The following is a 15,999-nucleotide window of genomic DNA, read 5'->3' as shown; positions in this document are numbered from 1 at the left end:
AGAGAAGTGAAATGCATGCGTTTTCTTTGAGCAATTTATCGTCCCAAACCGGTGCAGCTATACACTCAGCTGAAATATCTGGAAGCGAAGCCCACGTGTAAAGAGAGAGAGAGGGAGAGAGATAGATAGATAGAGAGAGAGATGAGTTGGGAAAGGCAGGGAGTTTAACGCCTGCAATTTTCTTCGTGGCAAAATCGATCCGTTACCTCATCTCACTGAAGCTCTTGAGCTACGATAGGGTATGTGAAGACGCACACTACACGAATAGTTCAAGATTTTCCCAAATTTATTTTAAGCGAACATCTTCAGCCACGCGTAAAAATAGATGCACGGTTTTGAATTATAGATGCAGCCAATGTAGAAAGAAGTGCAAATGAAGAGAAAACATTTAAAAGGAGAGCAACTATTCAAAACTCTTATGCCCGAAACAGAACAAAAGAGAGTATTAGAACGACAGAAAGCTGAGCTAGTTGGTAAGGATTCATTATGCAAAAAAGGTGAGGCGTGCAGACAGGACACAAGCGTTCGTGTTGTCCACATCTCTTCTCTTGTGTCCTGTCTGCACGCCTCACCTTTTTGCATAATGAAAAGAGAGTACTCCGCAATTGCTTCGGCAGATGTGTTTCAATATATTAAAGAAAGATATTGCGATACCGCGTTTGTACCTTCTTCTAGAAAAACAAAGAAGGTTCGACAACGGAATTTCCAAATTCTCAAAGTACTCATCCGGTGCGTTGTATTAGGTGCTGTAACAACCCTTTTTCGCGAAGATGCACTCAACGAATAAAAGACGCCATAAAAATTGAGAGAACGAAAAATAGAGGCTTACATCCCCTTTCTTGAGCTTCTTGCCATCCGACTTTTTCTTGAGTAGTTCGTCGAGAAGCTCCAAAGTTTGTGCGAGCACATTTTCATCCGGCTGAACCTTGCTCTGAACTCCTGGTGCTGCGACAAAAGAAAGGAAGGAAAAGTTCCAGAGTGGCACTAGAGAAGACGCAATTCAAAGCCAAGTAACAGAATAGACTCTGCGTACTTACGTCGTGTGTCTGATTTCAAGAAGTAGGTGACATCCTTCGTGTGCATTGTCGTTTTGGCAGCACGTTCATCTTTCGAGAAGCTGGTCGCCTCTTTGTGTATTTCCTCGTGCTTACATGTAATGACCCTGAAGCTACACGGACATCTTTTCATTGGTTGCCGCATTTTTTTTCGCGTTTTTATAGTGGGAACTCGCGCGTCATATTTCTAACACTAAAGTAGGCTTGCCCGCCTGAATATCGTAATTTCATTTTTCTTGGTTCTTTGTTCCAACCTTACGAATCTCAAGTGCAAAACTTTCAAGCAGTGCTTTCTTTCGCCTATTCTTTGTAAAGCTGCAATGCGTAGAAAGAACTCTCGCCAAAATTGTGATGGTTGTATATGACAAAGAAAATTTGTTCCAGGTTTTAAAATTCAGGTTACTTCTTGAGGGAGGTGAGCGCTGGTAATCCTATCTATCTATCTATCTATCTATCTATCTATCTATCTATCTATCTATCTATCTATCTATCTATCTATCTATCTATCTATCTATCTATCTATCTATCTATCTATCTATCTATCTATCTATCTATCTATCTATCTATCTATCTATCTATCTATCTATCTATCTATCTATCTATCTATCTATCTATCTATCTATCTATCTATCTATCTATCTATCTATCTATCTATCTATCTATCTATCTATCTATCTATCTATCTATCTATCTATCTATCTATCTATCTATCTATCTATCTATCTATCTATCTATCTATCTATCTATCTATCTATCTATCTATCTATCTATCTATCTATCTATCTATCTATCTATCTATCTATCTATCTATCTATCTATCTATCTGATCTCCACCAGGCTACTCTTCATAGAAACTTACGGGACGGGTAGCTGGAGCATCCCTCGAGGTTCAGCCCCTGGATGCTAAGCGAGCAGGCCTGCGTCCTCCGCCGCAGCTCTTCGCCCCACGACTGTTGCTCCTGCGCCGTGTCGGCCGCGAAGCACACCGGCGCACTCTCCTGCGCACGGAACAAAAACGAGAGAACCGTGAACGATCACCAGGATGGAACTGTATGCATTCAACGCAAGCGGTAACACGAAAACGCGATGCAGAAATGCACGGACACGGGAAATGGAATTTAAAAATGCGACAGGGGCGGGATGCGCTGGCACGTGGCGGTTGGTTGTTAAAGTTGAGCTTTTCACCCCAGATATAAGTACGTCATCGTACGAGAAGTTCGCGACGTACGTCGAGCTTCCGCTGCGGGTGTTTTCACGCGAATCATCAGTCAGTGGTGAAAAGTTTGTAGTTTATCAATCGTACGAGACGCAGTCGTATGGGGTGGCTGTGCGCCTCCTTGTGTATACGATTCGCTACCCTCGACCGCTGTGTTTATTGCCAACTTGTCCAAATTGATTCAGGCAAGGGAAGTGCGCCGAGCCTGGAAACTATTGATCTTTAAGGAGACTTGGATGTGGAAGAGGGTTCTTACGGAATGATATTCTTCGTCGACTAGCTTTTACGAACTTTATGCAGATCAGCGCAGCTGACACGCCACGTTCTAGCTCCCGGCGCGTTGCAGACGGAGTTGCAAGCAAATACAATCGAACACCTTTACAACGAAGTGCTTGGGCTCTACGAGGCCCAAACTATTAATCAGGACTGAATTATTCCTTCGTTATGCAGGTGTTTTTGTTTGTAGAGGCGCCGGTTGTAGAAGCGCTCGACGGTAGAGCATACCTGATGCAATAATCAGTTTTCTGCTTTATGGTTACGTGCACATTGCTTCACATGTATACCGAAGACATTAACACGTCCCTCGAGCTTTACAATTACAAGTGCACAGGCGCACAACATCAAAGCACGGCGCGACACAGTGACGGGGTGGATATATATATATATATATATATATATATATATATATATATATATATATATATATATATATATATATATATATATATTATCTGAAAACTAAAAGGAAAAGAACGAGTGGCTTGCCAAAAACAACAGTCAAAGAGGAAAGAATAGATAACTTGATTTTGACATATTTATTTATGTTAAGTTGGCAATATTCGCCGCCATCTTGTCCCCGGCTTCACCACAAACAATAAATTGTTCAAGATTAAAAAGACGATAACATTAAGTTTAATTAAAGCTGCGCGAATAGAAGTCGAAATTAAACATTTCATTTCTCCTTCGAAGGACCGCTTTCGAAGGCAACAAAATGTTTGGAGCGAAATTATGTTAGCGATGTTGGGAAAGAAAGAAAAAAGTTGGAAAGAAAGAAAGGAAGAAAGAAAGAAAGAAAGAAAGAAAGAAAGAAAGAAAGAAAGAAAGAAAGAAAGAAAGAAAGAAAGAAAGAAAGAAAGAAAGAAAGAAAGAAAGAAAGAAAGAAGGACTGAAAAGTGCGAGCAATTCATGCGAAGTACAAGTAACCCTATATAATGAAACACCATCAGAAATATGTGAAGCTCCTTCAGCGGGTAGCGACAGTAAAGAGAAAAAAAGAAAGACAGAAAAAAAAGAGAGAGAGAGACGGGGCGAGAGAGAGAAAGAGAGAACAAATTCCATCGCTCTTCTGACTGCGTCATAAATGGCCGGCTGCGCTGTACGGCGCAAGGCTGGCCATAAGAGCAAAGAAAGGCGATATTGCTCGACATAGCCTGAGTAGACGGGAAGAGCCGGAGTCGATTTATCTTCCGCGCGCCGGCGATGGCCGCGTCTGCTTGGAGAGCGACGAAGAAGAGACGAGGCCGTTGGGGAAGCAGAGGCGAATGGAAGTCGTTCTGGCATAGGAGTTCCACTTGAAGAGGACGCCGAACGGAAACTCTAACACCTCGGTCTAAACCGGTGAAGTATCCTTTCAAAAGTGTATTTTCGTTGAATTCCTCGTAAAGAGGTTAAAAATAATGGGGTTTTACGTGCCAAAACCACTTTATGATTATGAGGCACGCCGTAGTGGAGGACTCCGGAAATTTCGACCACCTGCGGTTCTTTAACGTGCACATAAATCTAAGTGCACGGGTGTTTTCGCATTTCCCCCCATCCAAATGCGGCCGCCGTGGCCGGGGTACGATCCCGCGACCTCGTGCTAAGCAGCCTAACACCATAGCCGAAGAGGTTCACTACTAGATTATAAAATAAAAACGAAAGCGCGATTTTATTTTTTTAAATTTCGCACCGAAAGCGTGGCGCAGTTACTCCAATGCGGCATCACGGATTTAAGTGTGTCTTCTTTCTTTCTCATATTAGCCCCATTGTGACGTAGTTCTACAAACTTGCCGAGCGGAGTACTCGACTCCCTTACGGAGTGAGCGTAACAGTAGGGTTGAAAATTAATATGCAGAAGACAAAGATAATGATGAATAGCCTGGCAACGCGGTACAAGAGTTGATCGCCAGTCAGTCTCTAGAGTCTCTGAAGGAGTACGTATACCTAAGTCAATTACTCACAGGGAACCCTGATCATAAGAAGGAAACTTACAGAAGAATAAAAATGGGATGGAGTGCATACGGCAGACATTGTCAGATCCTGAATGGAAGCTTACCACTATCGTTGAAAAGAAACGTGTACAATCGATGCATTTTACCGGTGCTAACATATGGGGCAGGAACTTGGAAATTGACAAAGAAGCTCGAGAACAAGCTAGGGACCGCGCAAAGAACGATCGATCGAAACAGGTTAGGCGTAACAATAAGAGACAGGAAGAGAGCGGTGTGGATCAGAGAGCAAACGGAGATAGCCGATATTCTAATTGACATTAGGAGAAAAAAATGGAGCTGGGCAGGCCACGTAATGCCTAGGTTAGATAACCGGTGGACCATTACAGTTGCCGAATACGGTGGAATGGGTTGCCGAAGGGAAGCGCGGTCGAAGGCGACAGTAAACTAGGTGGGGTGATGAAATCAGAAAATTCGCAGGCGCAAGGTGGAATCGCTTGGCGCAGGAAAAAGGTAATCGGGATTGCAGGGAGAGGGCTTCGTCCTACAGTGCACATAAAATAGGCTAATGATGATTATGAAGATGATACAATTTAGTCCGTCTTTTATTGACAAAATAATTAATTAGGCATTAGCAGACGCCATCGGAGCTCATGACGTCATCGACTCCGATCACGTCATGCAGGTGCGGGAACGTTGGGGTGTGCCCGTTGTAACACGTATTTCCTTGATGTGTTTTCTTCTGACTTTATCAAGTCTCCTCTCCCGGTAAAATGGTTTATTTAGAGTATTGTATAAAGACAATCTACTAATGCAGCTCTTTTATTTAATTATTTATTGAATATCGTGCACCTGCACCCAGTAGGGTGTCTATATCGAGAGTGCGTAACAGAAGGTAATGGGAAAATACGATGCTTATGAGTAAGCCTTCACCGGGCAACCATGGTTGTCAGCACTCACGGAGTGAACGATGTCGGAAAGGGGAGCGCCTGGTGAATGACCAACCCTGTCAGTTGCAGGAGCCACCAGTCTGAGCATGTATGTGCAAGCAAGTTACGCGCATTTGTTTGTCGTATCACGGATATTGTCATTTGCAACAAGAAATGTGCAGTAGCTGCCCGACTGACAGAGCTACATTCAAACGCTCGTCTGAGAAAGTACCCACTGCACGGAACTTCTCACTAGGAAGACGCATCCTCCTCCTCCTCCTCCTCCTCCTCCTCCTCCTCCTCCTCCTCCTCCTCCTCCTCCTCCTCCTCCTCCTCATCATCATCATCATCATCATCATCATCATCAGCCTGGTTAGGCCGCTGCAGGGCAAAGGCCTCTCCCATACTTCTCCAACAACCCCGGTCATGTACTAATTGTGGCCGTGCCGTGCCTGCAAACTTCTTAATCTCCTCCGCCCACCTAACTTACTGCCGCCCCCTGCTACGCTTCCCTTCCCTTGGGATCCAGTCCGTAACCCTTAATGACCATCGGTTATCTTCCCTCCTGATTACATGTCCTGCCCATGCCCATTTCTTTTTCTTGATTTCAACTAAGATGTAGGAAGACGCATTGTAGGTTTATATACCGGCAGCAAGAGAGAGCGGCGAAGTGCTCGGAACGTACACGGGTTCTCCAGCGCCGTTCCGAGCGCGCAGGGACGCTGTGTCCCCTAAACTCACTTTGCAAGCCATTGTCTATTAGATCTTCTCAGAGCCACGACAAGGCGAGGCTGTGTACTTTGCGCCTCGTGCGCGCCCGTATATACTACGTCGACTTCGCAGCGCCAGCTTTGCTCCAGCGCCCCACAGTCAAGTGCGGCACAACCTGTATAAGCCGGCACTTCCATATACGCGTTGGCCATCGCCAGTCTCGTAGCGAGAGCCGCTCCGTGTTCTATCCCAGAATCCTACGGCGCTCAAAGTCCGCGCAGGAAGCGAGGAAATATGGCGGCAGCCGCACGAGGATGGCAGAGGAACGCTTCCTTCCCGAGACGAAAGGATGAGAGAACGGACGAATCAAACACCACACCAAGAAAGGAGAGGAGGGAAGTGGCCAGGGTTTCCCGAGGATTGTCACTCGGGTAGCGGAGGAAGAATCGGACTGGAGTAGAGAGAGAGAGAGAACTAAACCTTTATTTTCCGAAACGGTAAACCAACTCAGAAACCGGACCACCCTAGGTGGGAGGATTCCTTATTCCAAGAACCCTCTGGCTTGGGCTGCCTCTTTGGCCCGGGCGACGAAAAAAAGAAAAAAAAAGAAAGGACGGAAACCCCCTGCGCGGCGCTCCCCAGAAAACGAGCATTTCTGGTGGAACCTCGAGGGGTTTACAAACTTGGCCTGCTTTAACGTTGACAGCCGGTGGCGGTGGCTTATATACACAACGTGCATGCCTTCCCGTATAGGAGGCTTTTTGAAACTCCGGCGTTGTCCGAGGGCTTTGAAGTTGTGCGATTGTCGGGGAAGAACGTTGCACCGGCTAAGTGGATTTGGTACGGCTTTTCTGACTCGGAAAAACGCTGTAAGTGCGTGTACGATTCGTGGAATCGCCTAGACGAAGCCGGCCGGGGCGGTGTTGTGCAGTTGGGGGGTCCGCGTGGCCCCGAAGGTTCCATGGACGATGCCGGGCCAGGTGCCGGTAGAAAGAAGGGTTCCGAGCGAAGTTGAAGAGAATAAGGAAAAGGATTATATTCAAAAAAAGGTTCATGATTCAATTTTACAAACACGGCTCCGACTATCGGAGCACGCTACACGCTAGAGTTTTTGCGTGTCCGAGTGTCTCCTCCTTCACAGCCGTCCGAATCCTCTTTTTATGCCGTTTGTTTCCCTCTTTCCCTCATCGAGGGAATTCACTGTCCAATCATAAACGGCGAATCGTTCACCACCTTTCATTCCTTGTCACTTAAACCGTTGCCCGACCTCAGTATCACACTGTCGCCCGCTCTTAAGGACCCCGCTTCTTCCCAATCTCAACGTCCCACCGTTGCCCAATTCGAGGAACCACGTGGCAAAATGTGAACATGCTGTTGACGTCCTTTCCCCGGGTGTCCTTAACAATGACCCTGTCATCAATCAGGGGCCTCTTCTGTGAGGGTCGGAAGACCGGCCTTTGCGGTAGTCGGAGGGCGACGTTGTTGTCTTGAAGCAAATGATGGAGTGTGAACAGCACGCGTGACAGCTGCATGTCTGCCGGTGAAGATTCGTTTGTTCCGAGGGATCGCCAGGCGCAACAGCGGCCTTGCCGACCCGGCCTTAAGCTGCCGCGCTGATACATATCTTCCTACTGTCGCATCGGTTACGTAAATGACAACTTTAGCCACTGGATGGCAGAAAACAGAAACTATAGAGGTGCGTGCAGCAGAGAAGAGTTTTCCAGTGCGCTAGAGTAGCATGGCGTTGACATAGGGATAACATATCTATAGCGTAGCGCTATCGTGGCAATTTCATAGTGATATCATACTGACAGCACCTCATCGATAGCATAGCAATAGTATAGCAGTTCCATAACGCTAGTGTTACGATAGTATATCACTAGCGCATAGCGATAGCCTAGCGATTTCAGCCGCGGGACGTTCAAGGACAGTGGCGAAGTTCGGAATTTGAACTTCGCCTCATCGAACAGCTTATAGCATTTTTTGTGGGATACAGGTTTCCGTAAATTAATAGGTTATGTGCCAGAGCACTTGTGTTACCGTACGTGTTAGTGCGTGTGTACTTTTACAGCGAGTCAGTGCATTGCTAGGGTGACGTGAACGTTTCATGTGTGCGAGCAAAAAGTATCATCATCAGCAATGGCTCCTGCCACTGCCCGCGCGTTCGTGTTTACCTCCCTCCACAGCTGGCTCGTTGGTGCTCAGTGGTTACTCTCTCCCTTTTATCCTCTTTTTATTCCCCTTTTCCCCATACCCAGCGTAGGGTAGCAAACCGGATGCTGTTCTGGTTGACCTCCCTGCCTTTCCTATCCTTGTTTTCTCTCTCTCTCTCTCTCTCGTTGGCGCTCCTAGGCGTAACCGCGCGAACGCGCTCATGCCACTGCTCGCGTGCTCTTCATCGTCATTTTCTGCCACTGCTAGCTCCGTTGCCGCTCATTATGCCAGCGTTCCCACACTATACTTCTTCCTGTGCAATGGCGCTGACGGGACTGGCCCGCTGCCAGTCGGTCCGGTCACTTCCGCCTCAAATTATTTGCCACAATATATCGCGGAACGAAAGCACGAATGTATACAACGCAAGTGTGTAACAAATGAGTTACACGAATGAACGCGAATGTACGAACATAAATGTGTGTACGTATTTTCTTCACGATGACCACCGATCAAGACAATAAATGTGTTCGTACCTTTGTTCGACATTCGGTGTCACCTCTTTGTCGTGTGCGCTACACGGCTTCGCTGGTAATCCGCCTTCGCAGAGTGAAATGGCTCACGATTTTTTCATCTCGCTTTTGTTCTTCCATTTCTCACCATCTCACCAGCAAATCGATAGCATAGTGACGTTATAGCGATGACATAGCGATAGTGTTAAAGTCAAGAGACGAAGGTTGAGCAGAACGCGTTCCGGTTGGCTACCATGCTCGACGGGGAGGTGATAATGGTATGAAGAATAGAAACACAATGTTTTATGCTATACCTGTAGCACGTGGAAGTAGCAAACGCTCATGATGCGCCACCACGATGAGCACATGCATGGTTCATTCGCTTGCATCCTGCACAACGTATTCGCAATGGCTACAGGACGCTGCGCGGTTAGGCCTACTGAGTTGAAGGCGCGAAAATATCAGCTGCGCGTATCCTGCTGCATGGATGCATGGCGCTGTGGGGTTTAGTTCTGTGAAGCGAGATGCCCTATCTTCTTGACTCCGGAACTGCGATGGCAACTCGTTAATGAGAGATCTCGCAGAGTGAGCTTCAAGCAGTGTCGGTGCGAAGGGATCTTGCCCATTGTAATCACGAGCACATGAGTCAGAAAACGACCCACAACTGTTTCTAACGGCGTGTAGAGGTGTCACTCTTGCTAGAGAAGGACTCGCAGAAGTGAGGGTGATGGCATGATTTCAAATTATGCAGCCTGAAGTGATGAGAGCACGGCATTCTACTATTCGCATGTATCTTCCCTAAAGTAACGCTGACTACGCCCCCCCCCCCGGCCCTCCCCTTCGCTTTTCTCCGCTACTAGAGCCGCCGCGAGGGTATTCAGCGTCTACAGCTCCGAGCTGAATGTAGCTGTAGTTCTGTTTTAGACGGATGAGGAACTACTCATGGAAGAACTCTGCGAGATTTCAATGAAAGTTCTTCAAAAAAAAAAAAAGATTGTCGAAGAAATATTGGACACCACACTTCCGACGAAAACTCATAACAGTTGAGTTTGTCCTACCATTCTATCCGGCCCCACAAGCCCATTGTAGTTCGCCCCACGGAAACGGCGTGGTATCCCGATTGGCAAGCGCCGAGCTTGATAGCAGCGACACCGCTTTGTATGCGCGTCTGTACACATCGGCAGGAGATTATAGCCGACGAAATTCTATGCAGAAGAAGGAATCGAAAGAAAAACCGAGCAGAGCAAGAAAGACGGAAAGACCGAAGACAGACGCGAGGCCGTTATGCCGACGTAGCTATCTTCAATGTATACGGTCGACCTGCCCCGCGCGCCGGTCTCGAAACGCACGGATAGATTCCCTGGCTTCTGTCTTCCAGTGGCACTCACTCAAGCACTCCGCCAAGGGTGATCTCGATGTGCTGAGCTCAGCCGAACAGCTTGAGACAAGTGGAAGAAAACGTACGTTATTCTAAAGCCCTGACGAGGGCGGGCTGAACTTAGAACGTGAAAAAGAAACAAAATAAAAACAAGAAAATAGATTAAATACAACGTTCCGAGCAGCTGCGAGGGAAGGGGACTTCTCACCGAAACTGCCGTACGTTCTCGCTTCCTTTGGCCGAAGGGCTCGGCAGTGAGGTTCGAGTTTGCCGTACCATTAGAGGCTTTTAGCGCAGCAAGGTCATCAAGCTCCATACTGGGAGCCAACAAAAGGTGGGGACGAGGGGTGCAGGTACAGCGTGCGAGCTCTCAACGTTCTAGAATTCTGCCTAAGATGGAAAGTGTCGAAGGGCCTGTATCGGAGGCTTGCAGTCCCCCCCCCCCCCGCCCTCCCCCTCCACCACGCGCTCTACTGAGGCAGTTCTGCGGCTGTGTGCTCACTCGAACTCGATGTGGAGAATTTTCGAATCCCTCAGCGTCAAAAATAACGCTTACGTGTGAATCCGCGAGTGTCTGAAGTTGGAGAAGCGAGACAGTCGACGCGCTGAAATTTCTTTTGTCTGGTTTCCGTCAGGAGAAAACGGCTATGTTTTGTTTTGATTCTGGTTTTGTTTTACAGCGAAGCAGCAGAACTGATAGTTGGTCTTGTTGGTACGAATTCATAGCAAAATATTCTTGCGCGCACAATTGACAAAGACACAGTGAAGGGGACGTGTGTCCCCTTCACTATATTTTACTATGGACAGAGAAGCAGTTTATCGCTACCCCCCAACGCACAATCGTGTCTGCGGACAGAAAAGTGGGAGCAAAAACTATCACCGTTAGCAATGGCTCATATCGCTACCCCACCAACGGCACAATCGTGTCCGCGGACAGAAAAGTGCGAGAAAAAACTGTTATCATCAGCAATGGCTCATACCCCCCTAAGCAAGCAAAAAGTGCATCACAGAGAACAACACGTGGAAACCTGTGATCATCAACTTCTCATACCCGCGCAAGCAATGGCTCATGCCCCGTAAGCAAGCAAAAAACTCAATGGCTCCTAGCCCAGTGTATCACAGTATATCACAGTCTCTCAGAGTATATAACACTGTATCACAGTTTGTATCCCAGAAACCATTATATCACTGTAATACGAAGAAAGTTTGCCAAAGTTCACTGTTTGTCTGGTTGCCATACCGTATATGGTGGTCCCCCCACAGCTTTCCTGTCCAACGACGTCCACAGGGTGGCATGGGTCCTATTTTTTTTTCTCTCGCTTAAAAGCACAACGAAGGAGGTTAAGTGAGGCGATGCTTTTGAAACAGCACGCTATTGCCACTCTCACCGCCAAAGGAGGCGAGGTAAAGAAGGAAAGACTGGCAAACAAAAGGAAGGTACACAGACGCCCGCCTGAAGCTCTCGTACCAGATCATCGCGACTCCGTGGGTTTCGACGGCGTCTATACACTTGTCTAACTATTCATCGATCGGGAAAGGAGGACCACGCCACCAATTAAAGAGAACTAAATACCTGACCTAGCAAGTTTCTAGAACTTATTCTATGACAAGGATAGCTGAAATATATCGGATATTCTTCCCTCCTGTAAAGTGAGCCATTACTCAACACGCAAAGACCAGTAACCACTTCAAGGGTGAGAAAAGAAAAGTGACCCATCTGAGAAAACAAGAGCCGTTGTTTTCCCAGGTGTCTCACCGACGAGTCCAAGAGCGCACATCGCGAACAATCACCGTACACAGTACACGTCGAACGTAAAATACACGGTCCATAGCTTAAGAACAATCGTGCACCACCTCTTCCCGCTGGCATACATACCAGTAGATGAAAATATCTTGATAAAGAAGACGAAAAAGGTATCCGCTCCTCCTTGGTGCCTCTTTACGCTTGCCGGGACATATCGCACCTGCGTAAGCTGCAGCTCCAAGCGCAAAGTGCAGCGATTTCTAATCTGTAGAGACCTATGTCTCCTTCCCTTAGCTGGTCGACACGGACAATGCGGAGGCGTCCTGTTGCAAGCTCGCCGAAGTTTCTTCTAAGGCCAGTGTTAAACGGCAGGGCGAGAAGAAAACACCTGGGAAGGAGAAAAGGGTCTAAATATATCTATATATATCAGCGCAAGGGTGCCACGGCCGTAGTACGTCAAGCGTAAGCGCGCAGGGCGACCTGCGTTCTCGAGATTACTTAATTACCCGCTGCGCCACGGCTGCTCTTGTTCGAGCAACTTCCTTTCTTTTCTCTTTTTTTTTATCTCTCGAGGAGTGCAGCACCCGACAAACTCTCGTTCGTTTTGTTGCTCTTTCTTTTTTCCCTTCTTCGTTGCACCAATCGATCTCTGTTATGCCTCGGTGGGGAAGAGCGTATTTATGGCACGTTAATGCGGAACTTCCCCCCGCCCTGCAACAGCGGCATTTCAAGGCGGACACATATGGGAGACCTTGCTTTGGGACACGGAACATGAGATGCTGCCCCACGTACACTGTACAGCGCGGGTCCTACATTGGCTATTGAAATACCCTTCTCCCATTGACTCATTGGACATTTCGGTTGTGGGCCGGACGCTGTAAAAACGTCGTGCGAGGAGCATTTTACCGAAATAACTTTATTTCAAATCGATTCGTTATTGGAGAAGATAGACGCAGTCACCTATACTGTTTACCACGCTGTCAGTAGGCGAGCGTCACAGCCAACGAAGACACTCTTTCCCTCTACCTCTAAGGTAGAGTTCCGAAAGCGGCGTTCCATACCTGTCTTACCCCAGACCCGAGACAACGGACGTGTGACGGCGTAGGGACTTGCTTGAGCGAAGCTCATATTGGCTCACAAGTGGCGTTGTCGTGGTCACGCAAAAAAAAACAGTTGCTCTCAAAGCGAGCAGCTGCGAGGAAAGGGGGTTTGGGGAGTTGACAGCTGCACCGGCGCTGCAGCGTGAGTCATTAGCAAGGATTCCAGCTGCATAGGCGCGCGCTCACGCCACGCGCGCAACCAATCAGAGCCGTTTCGCTTCCGCCGGGGAGGGAAAGGGCAGGAAAGGGTTTCGCGAGCGCTGCGCTGGCTTCGTTTCCATTCAGGTTAGCCTCAGAAAACGGATGGGACGGCCACGCGTTGTGCGTTCCCCAGAGGAACGGGCAGTCTTCGACGAGGAGCGGCGAGAACTCGCTCGTGAAACGGCTTGCCCTCGGTGCGCCGATCCAGCTGTTAAAGCGACCCGAGCTCAGGCAATCCGACAGCAACGAAAAGAAGATACCAAGCTGAGGGAGCAGGAGGTCGAAGAAATCCGCCACCGTTACTTGTGTGTTGCTTAACCGTGATGAAGGTAAGGTGCACGCAGGACAAGCTTCGCTTACTCCCACACACATTATATATATATATATATATATATATATATATATATATATATATATATATATATATATATATATATATATAACGGGAATTAAAGTGACGCCGCATCGAAAAACCACCACCATTATCAACCACATTCATGGCTAGTTTGCTATGCGGCTAATTGTGTTCTCCACGATGAGAAGCCAAGTACAGCTGCACGTAATCACCGTTTCACCAGTAGTCTGTTCACAATATAGAATATATACAATATAGCGGAAGGCGCGCAATACTATAACAGCAGCGCCCGGAAAGTCGGGAGAAGAGGCGGAGAAAGCTTCGCTTTAAAGTGGTTCGCAGTAAAGGTATTGTTTAAATGATTTTGGGCGTTCTGGGGCTTACTACCATATTTTTTTCTAGGGTTTCCACCAGGTCGCTGACTTCCGTTCAAAGTAGAATAAAATAAACGATATTTAGGAAACACTCTTCCGAAAATATTGACTGAGTGCTGCTTTAATTGAAGCTGTTGCATTTTGCACAGAAAGCTCCGGGGAGGGGGGGGGGGGGCGAATTATAGAAACGTTCTCTGTTCATAACAACACTCTTTCGCCAGCCGTATTGTCCATTTACCTTAGTCGCAACGCAAGCAATGGAGCTGTCGGTCACCAAAGATCTTAAGGCTTTAGAGTGCATGAGGACAAATCAGGGTGTTACAGAGACAAGCGCTGTCGTCGGACTCGGTTGGAAAAAGCTTTGAAATCAGGGCTTGAGGCCTTTGCAGCTCTTTCTGTTTTCCTTCGTCTGCGTATGCGCCAAAGTGGTGGTGGGGGCGGTGGTTGCGCTTAGAATAAGGATAAAGGTGTGCCAAATTTTTTACTACTAGCTATGGGCTCATATTTCGTGATCGATGGGGCGGCACTCGATGGTGCAATTCTTTAGACAGCGTCATATCAGACAGCGCCATATCAGACAGCGCTCGCCTTTAGACAGCGCTCATGTCAATTTTTTCTTTCTTTCCGGCCGAAAACAATTGCTCGCAACTAAGTCGTTAGTCGTAATCACGTGGAGCGCCACCGGTTAAAAGGACAGCGGAGAAAAGGGAATGTCTTGCGAAATGTTTCATATGAAAAAAAAAACACACACATTATTTTCCTTCGAGCGAAGAAAGGAAACGTAAGATGAGGAACCTTTTCTTTCGCTGACATCGCTTCGTGAGACAGAGCAAACCACAAAGTTCTGCATCGTGTAATCCGTAACGCTCGCAACATCGCCCGAGCCCATTCAAGCGTAAAAGGTAAGCATGAAAGTAAATATCTGTGTTTCCGTCAATCTTTAAAGCAACGACAGAATAGTAAGTTGTAGTACCATTAGTAGTACTAGAATGGTAGCAACGGCTGTAGTAGTAGGAGCACATGTTCTTGTAGTACTACTAGTACTACTACTACTACTACTACTACTACTACTACTACTACTAGTAGTAGTAGTAGTAGTAACGGTAGCAGCAGCAGCAGAAGTAGTGGATAACACGGTAGCTATAGCGGTAGTAATGCAAATAGTAGTTGTAATGATAGTAGCAGCAGCAGTCCCTTATGTGGCAGTGGAAAAGTACGGAGATCCGTTGCTTGTGAATCTTTATTTTTTCCTTTCGCAACTCAACAGCGTTCCTTCCTCTTACACTGTAGAAGTTTCAGTCGGTTTGAGCTACACTGCAACTATTTAGCAAGGCACGTTGCTACGGAAGCTATCCGAAGGCACAACACTGGCCAGCTCGTAAACCTCAGTGAATGCAACGGGGAAAACGATGAAATAAAGGAATAATGAACAAAGGAAGACCGAGCAACTGTCCGCGCCAGGCGCGGATGTCCAGTTACGCGTTCAGTCCCGGCAAAACCTCCTCCCCCTCCTTGCGTCGAAGCTAATGTGTCAGCTTGAAGCGGCGGAGGCCTCTCGCTCGGTTCCTAATGGCCGTCCCCCGGCAAGGGCACCTTCCCACCGCTGGCCCATCCTCTTTTCCCACGCAGCCGCTTTAGAGCCAGCGCGGGCATGCAAGTGTGGGGGAGGGTATTGGAGGAGGGCCGAGACGAACGCGCCGCGGGCCGCATACTGCCGCACTCGCCGCCGCCTTGAGTGCCCTCGCTCTCTCTCTCTCTCTTGCCGTAGTTATCTCTGGCTAACGAGGCTTCCTTAACTCGTTCCGGGATCGATACCACGTGTGGTAACGTCCCCGCCGCCAAGTTTCGTTCCGTGTGTCTTTGGCCAGGGGTTAATTGAAGGAGCTGCATGCCTCTCTCTCTCTCCCACGCACACACCCGGCGCGCCCCGCTCTTCCCCCCACCCCCTTTTTTCCTCCCATAAGGCTTCCCACAAGCCCGGTGCTCTTCCCGAAATAGGGAGGATGCCTGGAAGGCGACGGGATTCCTCCTTCCTTGCATCCCACAAGCGTCTTTCCCGATGGTAG

The 15,999-nt window shown here is 47.8% G+C and overlaps 1 protein-coding gene across 3 annotated transcripts in view; it reads right to left on the bottom strand.

The window, feature by feature from the left end:
• Nucleotides 1-15,999, bottom strand: part of LOC139056178 (uncharacterized) — a 254,910-nt gene that overhangs the window by 22,247 nt on the left and 216,664 nt on the right. For all 3 annotated transcript variants that reach the window (XM_070534170.1, XM_070534168.1, XM_070534169.1), the window contains exons 4-5: nucleotides 1,915-2,053; nucleotides 830-945 (exon numbers count right to left, since the gene is read on the bottom strand). In XM_070534170.1, the coding sequence (XP_070390271.1) occupies nucleotides 830-945; nucleotides 1,915-2,053 (255 nt within the window). The remainder of the gene's footprint in view (nucleotides 1-829; nucleotides 946-1,914; nucleotides 2,054-15,999) is intronic.

The sequence above is a fragment of the Dermacentor albipictus genome, chromosome 2 (assembly GCF_038994185.2).
Source record: "Dermacentor albipictus isolate Rhodes 1998 colony chromosome 2, USDA_Dalb.pri_finalv2, whole genome shotgun sequence".
Classification (NCBI taxonomy): Eukaryota; Metazoa; Arthropoda; class Arachnida; order Ixodida; family Ixodidae; genus Dermacentor; species Dermacentor albipictus.
Note: the sequence above shows the minus strand (reverse complement) of the source record. Positions and strands in the feature narration are given on the sequence as shown.